The 18,048-nt window shown below is 44.0% G+C and overlaps 3 protein-coding genes across 3 annotated transcripts; 2 read left to right on the forward strand and 1 right to left on the reverse strand.

Moving 5' to 3' along the window:
* Nucleotides 1-1,303: 1,303 nt before the first annotated feature.
* On the reverse strand, nt 1,304-2,803 carry LOC109474512 (39S ribosomal protein L55, mitochondrial-like). The gene is made up of 3 exons (XM_019774805.1): nt 2,693-2,803; nt 2,058-2,268; nt 1,304-1,637 (listed from the first exon to the last, which is right to left on the reverse strand). Exons 1-3 carry the CDS (start codon nt 2,710-2,712, stop codon nt 1,491-1,493), a joined length of 378 nt encoding a protein of 125 aa, XP_019630364.1. The 5' UTR covers nt 2,713-2,803; the 3' UTR covers nt 1,304-1,490.
* Nucleotides 2,804-2,916: 113 nt separating this feature from the next.
* On the forward strand, nt 2,917-13,669 carry LOC109474668 (cystinosin-like). Its single transcript, XM_019775015.1, has 11 exons — nt 2,917-3,038; nt 8,886-9,006; nt 9,275-9,353; nt 9,526-9,595; nt 9,731-9,837; nt 10,014-10,154; nt 10,551-10,650; nt 10,858-10,980; nt 11,306-11,476; nt 11,870-11,987; nt 12,634-13,669. The coding sequence occupies exons 2-11, from the start codon at nt 8,886-8,888 to the stop codon at nt 12,831-12,833; spliced, it is 1,230 nt and encodes a 409-aa protein (XP_019630574.1). The 5' UTR covers nt 2,917-3,038; the 3' UTR covers nt 12,834-13,669.
* Nucleotides 13,670-13,954: 285 nt separating this feature from the next.
* LOC109474673 (RNA-binding protein 48-like) lies at nt 13,955-16,787 on the forward strand. Its single transcript, XM_019775021.1, has 5 exons — nt 13,955-14,082; nt 14,566-14,756; nt 15,121-15,266; nt 15,450-16,087; nt 16,198-16,787. Exons 1-5 carry the CDS (start codon nt 13,981-13,983, stop codon nt 16,306-16,308), a joined length of 1,188 nt encoding a protein of 395 aa, XP_019630580.1. The 5' UTR covers nt 13,955-13,980; the 3' UTR covers nt 16,309-16,787.
* Nucleotides 16,788-18,048: the final 1,261 nt, after the last annotated feature.

Consider the following 18,048-nt stretch of genomic DNA (forward strand, 5'->3'; position numbering starts at 1 on the left):
CAACCCTGTGTGGCATGATGCGAGCAGTCATTCACCCGGGGTTATCGAACTACAATTTCGAACCTTAATTTGAAGTCCCTTAAAGCTAGTTACGGAAATATCAATGATTTTAGGGTCTGGAACAGAAGAGGAAACTGAGTAAAAACAATATGTTTTGCCTTCAGTAAACATAAAAATAATGAATGTAATTTCTCTCTGGGTTATTAGTCTCCCAAATCCCAAGAAATTTGCAGCAAATTTGGGTACATGTCAAAAGGGCATTCTGCAACATTTTTTCACCACTTTTCAGCATATTTGTGCAACAACATTTCTAGCTTTTATACATACTCAGTCATAATGCATATTTCGGAGTAGGTTTGATTACATGAATTGACCAGAACATTGACATTTCTTTTCATTGTAAATACATAATGCAGCTTTATTGTCATTACAAGTGAATTAATCTGTATTGTGTTGTATGATACAAAGTTGCTGATGTAGCTTAACTGCTAAACACTATTCAAATGTTCTGTATAATACTGTACAATATATTTTTGTATACAAACTATATGCTACAACTAACTGAATAACCTGTCTACAAATGTCGGAATAAATGTACTTCTGTGGTGACACATATTTTGGCTCAGGTGTACTTCTGTTGTCAGTAGTGTTGAATGTCCTTAATGCCTAGGTTCAGGATTGGTGTCTACGTCCCTGAATTACACACCTACAAGACTGGTGCCTTGTGCTTAATGGCACACCATCAAGACTCTTGTTTAGACCTGTCCCTGGTGCTGAACTACACCAACAAGACTGGTGTCCCTGTCCTTGGTGCTGAATGACACACCAACAAGACTGGTGTCCCTGTCCCTGGTGCTGAATGACACACCAACAAGACTGGTGTCCCTGTCCCTGGTGCTGAATGACACACCAACAAGACGGTGTCCCTAAATGAACGCCAACAAGACTGGTGTCCCTGTCCTTGGTGCTGAATGACACACCAACAAGACTGGTGTCCCTAAATGACACGTCAACAAGACTGGTGTCCCTGTCCCTGGTGCTGAATGACACACCAACAAGACTGGTGCCCCTGTCCCTGAATGACACACCAACAAGACTGGTGTCCCTAAATGACACACCAACAAGACTGGTGCCCCTGTCCCTGAATGACACACCAACAAGACTGGTGCCCCTGTCCCTGGTGCTGAATGAAACACCAACAAGACCGGTGGTTTAGCTATAGTGTTAACTTGACCAAAAAGGACAAGTACTCTTTTTTTCCAGCACTTGCAGAAAACAACTCTTCAAGTCAAAACACATCCAGTACTTTTTAAAGGATTTATTAGCAAACATACTTAGAAATCAGACCACATCTTACACATTGAACAGTCAATCTTTTTGATTTTTCGATCAAAAGTAAACTTTGTATGGTCACTCTAATGTTGGTTTTCAACACTACCTACACTTGGGTTTTCTAAAACAATGTCATCGGAAATATTTTCAGTCCAGTATTATTTTTTCTTGAACAAGTGGCTGTATCTTTTGGCATCAAAGTCGTCCTCAAATTCCTCTTCCACCCGCTGCACCTGTTTGGGCATCCGTTTGGCCATCCGAAGTCGTCTCTCCTGGTCCGACAAACTGTCAATGTCCAGCGGCATCTTTGAAAAGAAGATATCGTGAAAGAACCTACATTTGAAGTTCAATAAATACTAATGCTGTAGATTCAATAGCAGTGCTTTTCAGCATATGTGCACTGGGCCAGGCAACATCGAAAATAACCTGAACCAGATAAATTTACCTGAACCACTCAGATTTCACCTACCAGTATATCAATTCGTGAATAGTTTCATCAGGTTTTTTGGGTGACCGTCTGTCACCTTCGTCAGGAATGCATCTATAGCAGCGACACCTGTGCTGTAGTGCAATGTGGACCAGTCTGAATTGCCCTGAGGAAGGTGACAGACGGTCACCGAAACGTCGGCTGAATAAAAGACTTGTTTGTGTAAAAAGAGTCCCTTTTCTCATTGACTTACCAACCAGGTGAAACTATTCACTTACTGTATATCCAGTGTTCTTACCTTTATCACACCTATGGGTTCTTTGTACGGAACAGTGATGGTGGATCCATCTGGCTGCACGACTCGCGCGTTGTACGTTCTGGCATACTTGGTACGGTTCAGTCTGGCGATGGTTGTCCTGTTGGAGTTGTGTCGGACTTGGTGCACTACAGATGAGAGCAGCACAGGGTCTCTAGAGCCACAGGGACAGAGTCTGGTGTACAGCAAACATCTGCAGGGGAAGGGTATTGTATATGCTTTACACAATGAAATATAGAATACAACATGCTGTATTTTATCTATGTCATACCCACCTGAGAAAATTTGCGAAATGTGCCAAAATTTGGTGCTGGGGTAGTAGGGAGAGGGCTCTTGTGTCTTATGCATTTTAACACTATGCTCAAACTATCGCTAATTTTTAAAATTCTTAATTATCAAGGCAAGGAAGCTCAGGATGGTGTTTTTTGTTCTCATCATTGAGCGAGATGCTCATGTGTTGTGCAACCAAGTAGTCTTTCTTGTGAATATTGTAAGGAAATTTCACATCTAATTGTTCCTTGAAAGCCACAGAAAGATACCGAAGGTTGAATCGTCGACAAAAGATGCTCATTACTTCATAAAAAGGGGACAAATTCGAATGTGAGCGAGGGACTCACCTCAGCATGGGCGCTGCCATCTTGATACAGACTGACGCAAAACGGCAAGGTCAATGACCTCTGATCAAGGGCTCCTGAAGATCAAGATTTTGGCGGCCAGAAATAACAGCAAGAACAGATTTTCAGTTGTAAAATACATTATTGTAATGAAATTGCTGATTTTGATGTCAACAGTACATTTTGAAGAAAGAAATGTTGAAAAGTTTGAAGGAGTTCCGATTTTACGACAGTACACCCGGATGACAGTCACATGATGTCATCAAAGATGGAGGACGTCTAGCAAAAAAATATCGATACTCGGAGGTTTTGTGCTGATTTTGACTCCCACAGGCGACCCTACGGCTAGGTAAGTGTCAGAGTATCGTCTTAATCTTTATTGGTAAGAACAAAGTTGACATTTATGTCTCTATAATTACATAAGACCCGTTATAAATACGTCATCGGTGTTGTTGTGGCAAAAATAAGGGGGAGGGGCAAAAAAAATATCTTCACCTAACCTAGTTCCTGTAGGCCAAAGAATCCTAAAGATGTAGTCCAACCAGTAAGGACTCCAAGCAATCCAAGGAAGCAATAAACAGTGTTATCAACCTAGAATAATTTGAGGAGCCGTGTTTTAACTTTTAGAGAACGTTATGTTCAGATGGTGCTACCATATGATGGAATTGGCACGAAAACTCTCGCGAGACAACGAGTCTCCAACACGTGACCCCGAAGAGAGCGTGTCGGGACATGCACGGACATTCCCTCATTCTACAGTTCGTCACGCAGCGCTGCAGTAACGTGGGTAATAGCGCCGACAGAGACAGAGTGTGCTGCAACTTCCCGCGCTTTTCGGAGACGCCTCCTCGGTTTAGACCACTCGGACTCTAGTTTTTATATATTTTTTTCCCGTCCCCTGGGTTTACCTTGGCCCCTCGGAACTCTCTCCGTCCCGAGTTTTACCCCCGACCATGTTTGGAGCCGGCAAGAGAAAGATTAAACTCCCCGCGCGATACGCCGCGTCTCCGGCGGAGGACGACCCTGAATGGCTTTCGACTCCAACAGACAACCTCGCGGAGCAGCTAGACAACGAAATTTTAGACGTTTCCAGACGCATAGAGCAAATGAAGGTCGACATGGGCCTGGAAAACCGGACGGAATCCACGTCTACCCCCCTCCCCACGCACGGCGACGTCATCGGTCAGAGGTCGACCATCCCAGAAGCCCTTGCGCAAGATCCTCAAGATGGCCGCCACCAGCGCCTTTCAACAAGAGCTCCTAAGCCCATCGCCCCACCGGATGGCCACTATCCAACCTTGCGTGAGGTCCGGGCGTTTCACAAGGCGCATAACGACCCGTCCATTTTCACACAGTATTTCCCGAGGCAGACAGGCGGGACTCACGTCGCCGATACGATCCGAAGCTCTGACGGACGTCCCAGGCAGTTCAACCTTCAACACGTCTCTGACGAGGACGCGCACCCGCCGACCCAAGGTAAGAAGCTCAGTAGCGGTCTTTCGAGAAAAGCACATGACAGAGTAGTTCGAGAAGTGAACTGGCCGCATGAATTCGTCTTCTCTGCCAACACCACCATCACTCATGACTCGCTGACTTTAGATCAACTTGTGGCTGGCGAAATGGCCATCATTCTAAGTCCTCATACAAATCCCATGGAGAGTCAAAACAGGGGCCATATTTTGAAAGGGCTCATGCTCGACGTTCCCACCTATTCCTTTCCCGGTATTAAGAACTTCTACAAGATTCTGTTTATACACGTAGAGCACGGCCTGGTCACCATAGACAGCACTACTACCTTATCAGAAGTACACAAGTTGAAGGAGGAACATCTGCGACGATCTCCCCGCAACCACAACAGTATTGATGGACAAGCAGGACATGGTCATGCCACACCAGTTGAGAGAGCAGGGGGCTCTGGAAGCACGTATTGCTACAGATTCCAGGCCAACAATTGCGCCTTCTCTGCAGATCACATAGCTGCTTCTGGTACCCTTCACGTCCATGCCTGCAAGTTCTGTGCCAGACACAGACCTGGGGTTGATGCTGGACACCCTGCCAAGTTCTGTCCTTATAACCGGGACCGCGGCCGACAGGGCAACCACGCAGTCGCAAGGGACACTCTTGCCTGACTAGGCCCAGTCCAGACCTCAGAACTGATAAACCCGGCATCGACTTTGAATGGACATAGGACTACGCAGATGCCTTCTACAGCGGGCGTCGCCAGTCAATCCCCACTAGTGATGGCTGCAAACGTCACACGCAGACCTAGCCCGTTGTTACAACTGACTGCCTCAGCAACAGACTCGTGTTCCTCAGATCATGATCCAAATCCTCCACTCTCTGAGATGGCGAACCCCCCTTCAGCACCCACCGCTCTGAAGCCTTTACCAGACAAAACGGCGAGCGCGTGCCTCCACCCACATGCCCTGAAGCCCTCACCAGCGAAGACGGCTGGCATCGTACACCCACTCCCACGCTCCGACGCCCTCACCGCGAAGACGGCCGGAATGTACCCCCCACTCCCATGCTCCAGAGCCCTCACCAGCAAGACGGTGGGCATGTACACCCACTGCCATGCTCCAGAGCCCTCACCAGCAAAGACGGCGAGCATGCAGACCCACTTACGTGTTCCGAAGCCCTTACCAACGAAGACGGCGAACAGTGACCAGCCTTCTACACCTGAGCTTCCTGCCACACAGACACGGAGTGCAGCTGATCTAACCTCATCGACCAGTTCCCGGTTTCGCTCAGTAGCAGGCTCAGACCAGGACGGACCCAGCTTCCTGCATCAGGTCGTCCACGCCTCAGCCCCCGGCTCTGAAGCCCTCACCAATTACGACGGCGAGCATCCCTCTGCAGCCCCCAGCTCTGAAGCCCTCACCAACTACGACGGCGAGCATCCCTCTGCAGCCCCCGGCTCTGAAGCCCTCACCAGATACGACGGCGAGCATTCCCCTGCAGTCCCCAGCTCTGAAGCCCTCACCAGACACGACGGCGAGCATCCCTCTGCAGTCCCCAGCTCTGAAGCCCTCACCAAACACGACGGCGAGCATCGCTCTGCAGTACCCAGTTCTGAAGCCCTCACCAAACACGACGGCGAGCATTCCTCTGCAGTCCCCAGCTCTGAAGCCCGCACCAAACACGACGGCGAGCAATCATCTGCAGTACCCAGCTCTGAAGCCCTCACCAGACACGACGGCGAGCATCTCTCTGCAGTCCCCAGCTCTGAAGCCCTCATCAGACACGACGGCGAGCATCCCCCTGCAGTCCCAAGCCCTGAAGCCCTCACCAGACACGACGGCGAGCATCCCTCTACAGTCCCCAGTTCTGAAGCCCTCACCAGACACGACGGCGAGCATCTCTATGCAGTCCCCAGCTCTGAAGCCCTCACCAAACACGACGGCGAGCATCTCTCTGCAGTACCCAGCCCTGACGCCCTCATCAAACACGACGGCGAGCATCTCTCTGCAGTACCCAGCTCTGACGCCCTCATCAAACACGACGGCGAGCATCTCTCTGCAGCACCCAGCTCTGAAGCCCTCACCAAACACGACGGCGAGCAATCATCTGCAGTACCCAGCTCTGAAGCCCTCACCAAACACGACGGCGAGCATCTCTCTGCAGTACCCAGCTCTGAAGCCCTCACCAAACACGACGGCGAGCATTCCTCTGCAGTCCCCAGCTCTGAAGCCCGCACCAAACACGACGGCGAGCAATCATCTGCAGTACCCAGCTCTGAAGCCCTCACCAAACACGACGGTGAGCATCTCTCTGCAGTACCCAGCTCTGAAGCCCTCACCAAACACGACGGCGAGCATTCGTCTGCAGTCCCCAGCTCTGAAGCCCTCACCAAACACGACGGCGAGCATCTCTCTGCAGTACCCAGCTCTGACGCCCTCACCAAACACGACGGCGAGCATCTCTCTGCAGTACCCAGCTCTGACGCCCTCATCAAACACGACGGCGAGCATCTCTCTGCAGTCTCCAGCTCTGAAGCCCTCACCAAACACGACGGCGAGCATCTCTCTGCAGTACCCAGCTCTGAAGCCCTCGCCAACTACGGCGGCGGGCTCTCCCAACCGTCACATGATGAGAGGAACGGCTTCGATCGTCATCCTCCTCGTTTGTCGGTTGATCAGTACCTGCGGGGAGTCGAAGGACATGTCACTTCTGGTCGCGGCTCACGCCGGAGAGCCGATGCGGAACGTTCGTAACTTCGGCCATCAGTTGAACGACTACGTGACGGCCACGTGTACTCGCGGGGATGCGGTCCCTCATCCTGCAGCGTTCCTGACAACCCCTGGTCGCGGCCTACGCCGGAGAGCCGATGCAGAACGCTTGTAATTTCGACCGTCAGTTGAACGACTACGTAACGACTACGTGTACTCGCGGGGATGCGGTCCCTCAACCTGCAGCGTTCCTGACAACCCCCATCAGAGTCTTCTTGGCGCCTTCGGTCTGGCCTGACATCTTGGGTGTAACACTGATACATCGACGCATGAATAAAGATGTCACCGCCAAGTACAACTCTGATCCTTTATTGAGTGAGACAATTATGTTCAGATGGTGCTACCATATGATGGAATTGGCACGAAAACTCTCGCGAGACAACGAGTCTCCAACACGTGACCCCGAAGAGAGCGTGTCGGGACATGCACGGACATTCCCTCATTCTACAGTTCGTCACGCAGCGCTGCAGTACCACCGCCATCCCCACAACAGACTGTAGTTATTTCATGTCAGTTTCGTCACATTCACACATTGTGTGCACTTGTACCCTGCACCAGTTAACTATATGTAGCTTACCTAGAGTCATGTCACTTGTGTCAATGTATTATCCTCAAATCCCGAGCTATGTGGCTGCGGCTAAGTTTATTTAAAATTGCTCAGACAGTCGTCGCTTTAGTGATTGTACTATCACATCTCCCGAAGCGAGTTTGAGAACGAATCTAGTTCCCTTTTATGCCACATTCTTGTTGTTTTTAGCCAACCGTTTTATGTGAGCAATGGAACGTATTAGTGGCATCTTCACCTTGTTTATTTTAACTAGTTGTCTACCTTTTATTATTGCTATGACTAGTTTATAGCCTACTAGATTTTAACAATTACGAAGTATAATATTCAACTTGTCTTTTAAACGTTTGTATCAAGTTGGGTAGTAGGCCCGAGTGCCACAGTCATCCTCCTTAGCATTGAGTTCCTCGGCGTAAATGCCGCTCACAGCCTCGTATGTATTCAATTGTATATATCTGTGAAGTTATATCTCAGGGCGGAGAACGAACCAACTAGTCTTGTCCACGACTTTATTGTTACTGTTCTTTCACTGAGCACCCTATTTCACATATAGTTGTTCTACCTTTCCACTACCTTGTTGCTCGTTCTGCCTAGGAGCTAAATGGCACTAGGCCTGACATCTTGGGTGTAACACTGATACATCGACGCATGAATAAAGATGTCACCGCCAAGTACAACTCTGATCCTTTATTGAGTGAGACAATTTCTATAAACGAGCTATAGAAGTCTCCAACACCCCGAAAAAAAGACAGAAGTTGATAAAAACCAGCTGGCATAATGTTAGCATTCTGTAACAGTGCTAACTGACCATGCTAAATGGTCGTGCGACCTTTTAGTGTAGTGGTTAGCGTTGGTGACCGCCAAGCGGACAACTCGGGTTCGATTCCCGGTTGTGACCTGCTCGCCCCTTTCGGTTTTTACAGTGGCGCCCAACGTGGGGCTCGAACCCACGACCCTGGGATTAAGAGTCCCATGCTCTACCGACTTTCGGTTTTTACAGTGGCGCCCGATGTGGGCCCTGTGAGTACTGGCACTGAGGATAAGTGTGGCAGCTCCAGGGATGTCGGACTCGGAAGATTCGAGGACGAATCTTGAAAGAAAAGGGGGAGTAGTGTAACAGTGCTAACTGACCATGCTAAATGGTCGTGCGACCTTTTAGTGTAGTGGTTAGCGTTGGTGACCGCCAAGCGGACAACTCGGGTTCGATTCCCGGTTGTGACCTGCTCGCCCCTTTCGGTTTTTACAATTCTAAAGAAGACACTTTTAATCCGTTAGTGTTGCCAGCCAGCCTTAATTTACCGTTTTGCCAGTATCCCGCATGCAGACCCTCTTAAATAAACCAATCACTGCTATTTGACAAAAAAAGTGCTCTGTCATTCTTATATTAATTTTTTCCATGCAGATGTCTGTTCACTTCAAGTTGAGGAGTCGCCTGTGTTCCATCATCATGCCGAGGTCTACGTACTACCAGTTCCTCTTCACTGCCACGCTGGGCTGCTTTCTGTTTGTGGGACTTGTCGAAGGTTTGTACCTCCTGGACATTCTACAGAAAATTTAGCAGACTCTACAACTACAAGTCAGGCTTTGGGGGCTTGAAACATGCTTTTTTTTTCTGATTGCATATCAGTTCTCAAAGACTTTGCACAAGAAGACAAGTACTGAAAACTGATACATAAATGTGGCAAACTATTTTCCCTCATTCACAACAAAATTGATAATGAATTAAACAAGAAATTTTTAGATGCTTTCCTTTAGTGGTTTGAAATCTCTGATTTCTTGTTTTCCTCTCAGGTTTAGGTATAGGAATCAGCACCATTCGCGACCTTACTCTGGAGCCAGGACAGAATGAAACAATAGTCATACAACTCAGGTATGTGCTCATGGTAGATCTACAATCTCAATACAAGTTTAAGCTAAAAGTATTATGTGGAAATAGAAATAATGTATAGAAAATTGTTGGAAAAATAGTAGAAAATACATATGAACTAGAAAGGTAACTGAAGTGATAACATTACAATCATGTTGTGTTTGTACTCTTGCAGTGGTCGTTTAAAGAAGTCAACCATCCTTTTTGCTGAATCTTCTAACAAGGACATATGCACTATTGAAAATGTAAGTACTATATATATATTGTGTTTGTATGTACCATCATAGAAAAAGCTGCTATTTCCAGTACTAAAGTGTTGTTGGTTGTGAGTATGACTATTACTTGGAGTACACATATGCTGCATCGATATCTCTATGCAGGTTACCATTCCAGCGGGATGGAACTCTTCTGTACGAACCCGAGTCATCGCTCTCAAGGTCGGGCAGACAGATGTAACCTTCAACAGCTCGTCTTCAGAACTCACTGGGTATGCCTCCTTCTGGTTAAAGAAAACTTTTATCCCCGGACAAGTTTTAGTTGTTATTTGGCAATATATTTCATATGTAGGACCTTGTACAATTGTTGTGCAATAAGGTTTAAAAAGAATTTTATTATATGTCATCATCACCTGATTTATACTTCTTTATTCCCTTGCTTTTGCAGACTGGATAGTGTGTTCACTAAGGTGTCGGTAGTCCACAGTATACCTCTACACGTTGTCAATGCTGTGATTGGCTGGATCTACTTCGTAGCCTGGTCCGTGTCCTTCTATCCACAGATATTTGAGAACTGGAGAAGGAAAAGGTGAGGGGAGGTGGAAAGCTTCAGTCTTCTTTTTATCCTCATCACAGACTCAGACGGTATTGACTGTAGACAGTTGATCTGTTGACTCAATGTTCAAGTTAGAGTTCTTTGAAGTTTCCTAACAATAATGTTTCAATGATCAATGAGACACTGGTGAGTTAAGCCTAGAAAGACTTGGTTCAAATTTGAAAAGCCGTAGCTCCTTGGCATGAATATGCTCGGTATCAAACTCTTGACCACCTAGCCACTTGGCCATTTGACACCACATACAATATACAACATGTATGTGAACCTTCTTGCTAGATGTATGGAAATATGTCAGGCTTGTAATGTTGTGTGACTGCAATATTGAACTACTTGTTAGGACAATGTTTGACATTGTCTCCTATATTCCAGTGTTGTTGGCCTGAACTTTGACTTCTTGGGCCTGAACTTGACGGGGTTCCTTGCCTACGGGTTCTACAATGTGGGGATGTTCTGGGTTAAAGAAATACAGGTAAGGTCAAAAGTGTCAAACTGTATGAAATTCTGACTCTATCGTTCAATCAAACAATACAAGTTCTTTTGTAGGTTCAAGTAATTGTTGTAACATTTTACTTTGTAAATACAAGTGTACATCAGTTTTTATTTTTGAGTAACTGTTGCATGTAATATTATAACAACAGTGTTACACTTATATAACCTTATTCTTTCTTTCATCTAGGTGGAGTACAAAGCTCAGTTTGGCCTCCACTCCGTCAACCCTGTTCAACCCAACGATGTTTTCTTCACGATTCACGCTGTGTTTATTACAACTGTCACTATTCTGCAGTGCTGTATATACGAGGTAAGCTGTTCAGTATTTCAGATAGATTTGTATATACTGGGTTCTCGCCAGAAATTCTAAGGGGAGAGGTGCTCCCAAATAGGTTGATGAAAAGCAAATTTTCATGAAAATGCTAAGAGAACATTTGCTAAGAAAATGCTAAATTTTAACATTTTGGGAGAGGTGCTAGGATTTTGGGCAGAGGGGCACCCTTGCTTCATTGCTAGGGGAGAGCCCTGAATATATACTTTTTTTTTTTCAATCGTGCAAGACAATTGCTTATCATACGCTGATACAAAACTAAAGTAACTTAGAGATAATACATGTAACTACACCTGTGTTCCAGAGAGGAGGGCAGAGGATGTCGTACATTGGGATAGGTCTGGTGGTCCTGGCATGGCTGGTGGCCGCGGTGGGACTGGTCCTGGCGCTAACTAACACTCTAACCTGGCTCACCTACCTCAACTTCTTCTCCTACATCAAACTGGTCATCACGCTTGTCAAGTACATTCCACAGGTGGGTCAAGCACAAAGGTCACGTTAAACAAATTTGGCAGGTCTTGGATTTTAAAGGCATCCAATGCAATTTCAGGGCAGCAAAATAAGTAAAATATTCTAGATGAGGAGATCTGCTTGATCTTGATATTTCTTAGCACATTTTCTTCATCATTTGATAATTGAAGTGTTTGGAATAGCCCAAAAACAAGCTACACCAGGAGTTACCTTTGTGTAATACCAATTACATGTAATAGGTAGAACCGGCCTATGATACAAAACAAGCAACTGTTTTCTATCACTGACATCACATTTTTTCTTACACTAAGTTACAGTTACAGATATTTGTATGCTATGAGATGCCTTTATGAAGGTGAGCTTGGCTGACATAGTAACAAGTGTACTTGATTTCTAGGGTTACATGAACTGCCGCAGGAAAAGCACGGAAGGCTGGAGCATCGGGAACGTTCTACTGGACTTCACAGGAGGCACCTTCAGTCTCCTACAGATGTTCCTCATAGCCTACAACACAGGTAGGTCTCATCCAGATGTTCCTCATAGCCTACAACACAGGTAGGTCTCATCCAGATGTTCCTCATAGCTTACAACACAGGTAGGTCTCACACAAAGGCATCCTAAAACCAAACATTGTTATGGAACAAATTTTCTCTGAAACTGTGACTTACTGGAATTTCTTAGCTATTATATTATTCAGCTGCAATTTCATCCCAAGAGAGTGAAGTACATTTATCGTTTATGTGTATAGTGTGTCTTTCAAATCTTTATTAATTACCTTTTATTAAATATCAACATGGCAGACGTGCCAAAGTACTTCGGGCACGTCTGAATTGCATTGACATTTTACAATTATACATCATACAAACATCATCACAATAGATTAAAAACATCATCATCATTTAAAAATCAACATCAAGAACACGTAGGTTAAAATAGTACAATTTCAGTTTAAAATACAATATATATGTATACATGTCTTTGTGTGTGTGTGTGTGTGTCTGTCTGTGTATGCATTTGTGTGTTTGAGTTGTATTTGTGTATATGTTGGAGTGTGTCTGTATGTTATATGAAGGGTTTTAAGTCTTCTATCTGTGATTGTATTGTTAAAGTTGTGTGTATTCAAGACCATTAACATGTTCTCTGTAACATTCTCCCCCCCAGATGACTGGACCACCCTGTTTGGAGACTTCACCAAGTTCGGCCTGGGTGCCCTGTCCATCCTGTTTGACTTGTTCTTCATGCTGCAGCACTACGTTCTCTTCCCGGTGTCAAAAAGAGAGAAGCACGTCCAGAATGCTGATAACGTTGTTGCCAACAGCACTGATGATAATGAACCTCTCCTAAAGGCTTCACATGCCTAGTCTGGATAGTTAATATTGTGATTCCCAATGCCCGAGCGCTTAGGCTAGCAGACACAGGATCAAGAGTCATGGGTTCAATTCCTGATAATCCTCAGCAAAGACACTTTACACGACTTTCTTCACTCCATGGCCTGGCAGAATGACAGGTCAAAAGGTCAGACACAGGAAATAGGATGAACTTAAGAATAGTGGGTGGGTGCAGAATGACAGGCAGAATACTAGAATGGTAAGACATGTAGGTGTAAATGGGTACCTGACTTCAGTTGGGGAGGTAAAATGTCATGGAAGTAGGCCATGCCCAGGACACATTGGATTTACTAGTACATGTATATCCCACTTCCCTCACAGCCCCAAAAAGGGCATGGGACTTTTACCATTTTTTACATAACTAGAGCAAAGGTTAAAGCACAACAAAAGCAAAATACAATACCATTGTTTGTATTGAATGCAAGCATTGTGAAGTTTTAAGGGTACTGTACTGTGAATTCTAAATCAGAAAAACTTGCAGCTACATGTACTGATAATAATGACATTAAAGATTAAACTTTGTAAACTATATGAGAGTGAACCTAAGCATATCATTACAAATTCATGTAAATGAAAAGTTCAATGTTGTGAATCTTGTGATATTTAAGTGTTGTGATATTTTAGAGTATTGTACTATGCATCTAAATCAAAGAAAAGTTATGGGCAAATGATTCTGGAAGAATAATAGGGGTAGTGACCGTAAGTCTGAATAAAGGAATATTATAACAAGTTAAAGTCATTAAAGTACATGTATATGGCTGTGTAAATGATGTACTTGTGTAAAAAATAAAGTATGGGATAGGAAAACACTAATGCAGTTTTGTGTCATGGCTGGTTGTAGCTATTTATTGATGATGCCGAAAAACACAGTCACTCCTCATGTAGAAGTTGTAGTGCTGCCTTAAATTTCATTGGATGCCTTTGAGTAGGTGCTGGGTAATTAAAAACCCTTTTAATTTTACCCTTTTCTTGAAAAAAGGTTTGGAGTCACTACTTGAGCTTTCGCTCATGGGCGCAGTTACTTTACGCTTTGGAAAAATGAGCAGGTGAATAGTGCGAATACGCCGCTATCTGAATGAGAAGCTAGGTTTACTTTCAAATCTCCCGGTAGGTTTCCAAGATGGCCGCGCCCATGGACAAAGTTGCCGAACATCACAAACAAAAACAAATTTGTGCCTCAAGACCGGCTTACCGGCAGGGCAGAAGGGACAGGGCTGTAAAGGTAAGTTTCTTCTGTTATAGGAAAGATACAGTCGCTTGACAGTTATGTATTTAGACGCTACAAAACGTTTGTTCATCTATATACCACTCTGCCCCCCTCCCCACGTCCTGAACTTTATTTCGACAAGAGCAAAACAAGTTTTGTTTACAGGCGTGTTTCGACGAAGAGTGAAAGTTTCTGTTCTGCTTTGTTGCGTCAAAATGTGTGATACGTACTTGGGTCAGCACAGGCAGACTCAGCTGGTATAATTTTATACATATACGGCAAAAAAAAATTAAAATCGATCAATAATTACATGTTGTATGTATAAGGTAAAATACAATACATGTAGCAGCAAATGTAGCTTGACAAGATATGTCTCAACCTTGTATAAGTACATGTATTTCCCAAGTTGGAGTAGATAGAAGTCTATTGCCATATATGTTGGTAGTGCAAAACAAACAAGCAAACAAACAAACAAACATCTGTTTTATCCCGTCCCAGGTGTACACAGTTAACCAGGAGTCTCGGTACCTGCTGGTGCAGGGTGTTCCTGCCATCGGGGTGACCGAGGATCTGGTGAGACGGTTCGCGCTGTACGGCGCCGTGCAGGAGTACCGCGTCCTACACGAGTACCCTGCTGAGGAGTTCACACAGGCCTACTGGATCAAGTTCGACAGACTTCAGGCTGCAAGGTTTGCGACAGAACTGTTATACATCTCTCTCAAGGCTGCATACCTGTACCTTAACAATATGTACCTGTACCTGTAGCCAACATGTATAGATATTTGTACCAGTTACTAGACAACTACACTAAGTAAAAATCTTACAACTTAGGATGACAACTCTAATACCACTGAAAAACAGGAAGATCTATCTGATCAGTGATACCCTTAAATGTGTGTGTGTGTTTTTGTGTGTACATGTGTGTGTCTGTGTGTATGTATGTATGTATGTATGCATGTGTTCGATTGTATCCCTCTATGTTCTGCCTAAGGGTGCTTCAACCATCTAGGGGTGAAGTTTGCCATCTCTGATTTTTTTTCTTGTTGTTTCCAGAGTGGCTAAGAGAAAACTTGACGAGTACTCTTTCTTTGGAGGAGTGCTCCATGTGAGCTATGCCCCGGAGTTTGAGACAGTAGACGACACCAGGGAGAAGTTGGGAGAAAGGAGAATCCTGATCGCCAACAAAACTAGAGGAAAAGGTAAAAGGAAATTACTTGGAATCTTTGGTTATTTTGATCATTTGTGTTACTTTTTTCAAAATCCTTGAAGAAATCATGAAATCATCAGTAACACCAACAAAGCCTGATTACAATTTTTGTATCATGTATCAACTCCTTGACATGTACCATATTTAATACATACAAATATATCTTTCAATACAGATCAACATGGCAAGCAACATTCTGCTTCATCTCATGAAGACAAAAAGAAAGTTCCAGCTTCTTCATCTACATCAACCTTGCAAAATGAGCCAAGTCAAAGAACTAATTATCAAGAAGAATTTCCACAGGTGCCTTCAGAAGTTGAAACATTTCCTGCTCTTCCAGCACCCCCACAACAACAATGGTACCATCCTGCACAGCAACAGTCACAATGGGACGTTCCAAAAGTTGCCTCCAAGCAGGGGGTTTTCCCCGTGGGTTACGACGCTCGCTTAACTGTTCCAACTCCCAACACAAACAAATCAAGTCCTAGAAGTAAAACATCTTCAGATAATCAGGATGAAGATTTAGGACCTCTGATTGGTCCACAGCTTCCATCCAAGCACCAATCAGGTGACAGCAAGGAAGGCACATCAGGACAATCTGTTGTTAGACCAGATCTTGTTCCCAGACAAGTCATGGCAGGAAGAAAGAGGCCTGCTCCTCCTGGCTTCTTTGGGGAAGCCTTAGACGAAGATAAAGACTCCAAAGAAGTAGATGAAGACGTAGGGGATGAACTGCAGAAGGCATCTTGTCCAGATACTGGCAGCTCTTCCATCAACAAGACAGCCAACTTTGTCAGGCAGAAAATGAGACAGGTATTATTAGGAAACAATTTTTACATGTCTTTCATAGCTCCTCTATAGCTTTTATTCTATTTTGTGGCAATTGTAGATTCTAAGGCAAAACAATAATTTCTTTGTTGCAGATTTCACAAACAGGAAGAAACATGTCATCAGGTAGCAGGTCCTCCAAGTCAGGCTCATCATCATCATCATCACCCAGGTCATCCAAGAAAACAACCAGGAGAAGAATCTGACAGCTGTCATTTCTCCTGGGTTTTTATCAAAATTATAACAAAAATCACCAAACGCACAAGAAGAAAAACATGTAAAGCCTCAGCTATCCATGTTCTGCAATTTCTTTGTTTTTATTCCATTGTGTATAGTTGGAACATTTAACTCTGCTACATGAAGGACTGATACAGATTGTAAAGTTGTCTTTCTGGCATTCTGGCTGGTACATTTCATATTACAATACCCGAATCTGGAAGTCACAGCTACCAGCCAACCACCTACTGCATAAGTCAAACCTGTCCATAGTGACCACTCAAGAGACTAAATGGTCACAAGAGACATTATTCTTAGACCTGATTTACACATAGGCAAAACCCAAAGTACAAAAACTGCATATTTACATAAGTGTTAGAAAGATGCATAAGTATAATGTTTCCTGCATGTAAAATGGCCTGGTATAACGTGTTAAAAACATGCATCAAAGCGGTACAGTTTTCATACACTCACATATGTACCTCGCTTGCATACCTCAGGTTTTTGACTGTGAGTAAATCGGGTCGTAATGCTTGGGTCAAAGGCAATAATAATACAAGTTCCACAATGGTCAGGTGGTCCTTATGCAAAGTTGGTCACTGGTATACAGGTTTCACTGTGTTCAGCAGCAAGGCTTATTTCCTGAATTGAAAGCAATAAATGTCACTATTTTTCCATTTGCTGTGCCACGTTTATTTGGGAGTTACTTTCTATTTGTTGCTGTTGAAGAGGATTCATATACGGAGCAGACATGATACAAACAACCCTTAACTAAAATGTCAAAAGCACATACAAATTCCTCATATACATGTACTGCTAAAAGACATAGATATCATGTTTTGAAAGTTCATCCGTTTTGGTAGATGTCATTATGAAGCAAGTTTGAACTGCAATTTCCAACACAAGAAATGGCCAGACTTTTGACTGCACCATTAAAGTCTTTTTCAAGGAATGAGCGATCCACTGCTTCTGTCATATTTGCTCACCGAGTCAAGTGTGTCATACAAGCTGTGGGTTGCTCATTTTGTATACAAATTGTAATGTGATGAAGACGAGTTATGCAGTAAAAGATTTGGGTATGTTCAATTTTTTTGTGCTGGAAATGACAGTTTCTTCACAATGACATCTTTGTGTTTTTTTTCTTCAGAATTTGGGTTTTAAATGAACAGGTAGTTGTAAATTGTAACAAAAAGTGTATGAGGATCGAGACAAACAAATGCTTCAACACGATCTTGACGTATCAAAATGTACAGTTAATTAACAGTCACCAATGTGAAGTCAGAAGACAATTATACCTTATGCACATTCATTAACCCTTTATCTCAAACCTTTTTAAAGGCTGATCAAATCTCCAAGCAGATGATGAAAGGCAAAATATCTTTTTCCACCTCCTTGGTTCGCAGTCTTGTAAATAAGTTGTAATAATGTCTAGAAATATGGAGTTATACAATTTTACCTTCTAATATCTGCTTGGAAACTTTTACATATTTCAAAACCAAGCTATCCTCAACAAAAAATATTATTCTGTCCCCTCCCATGTTTAGAATGTAATAGTCCAGGTCACTAAACATGCCAAAGGATATTTTATTCTAACAATGAACCTCCTTGACTCAATGAATTCATTTGTGATGCAGCACATTAACTATTGAAATGTCAATCCTAGCAAACAGTATTTCCCAGTGTGAACAAAATATATTCCATACAACGTCAAGAAAACATTGCTTGAACGG

Source organism: Branchiostoma belcheri, unplaced genomic scaffold (assembly GCF_001625305.1).
Source record: "Branchiostoma belcheri isolate BF01 breed outbred unplaced genomic scaffold, Haploidv18h27 scaffold31, whole genome shotgun sequence".
Taxonomy (NCBI): domain Eukaryota; kingdom Metazoa; phylum Chordata; class Leptocardii; order Amphioxiformes; family Branchiostomatidae; genus Branchiostoma; species Branchiostoma belcheri.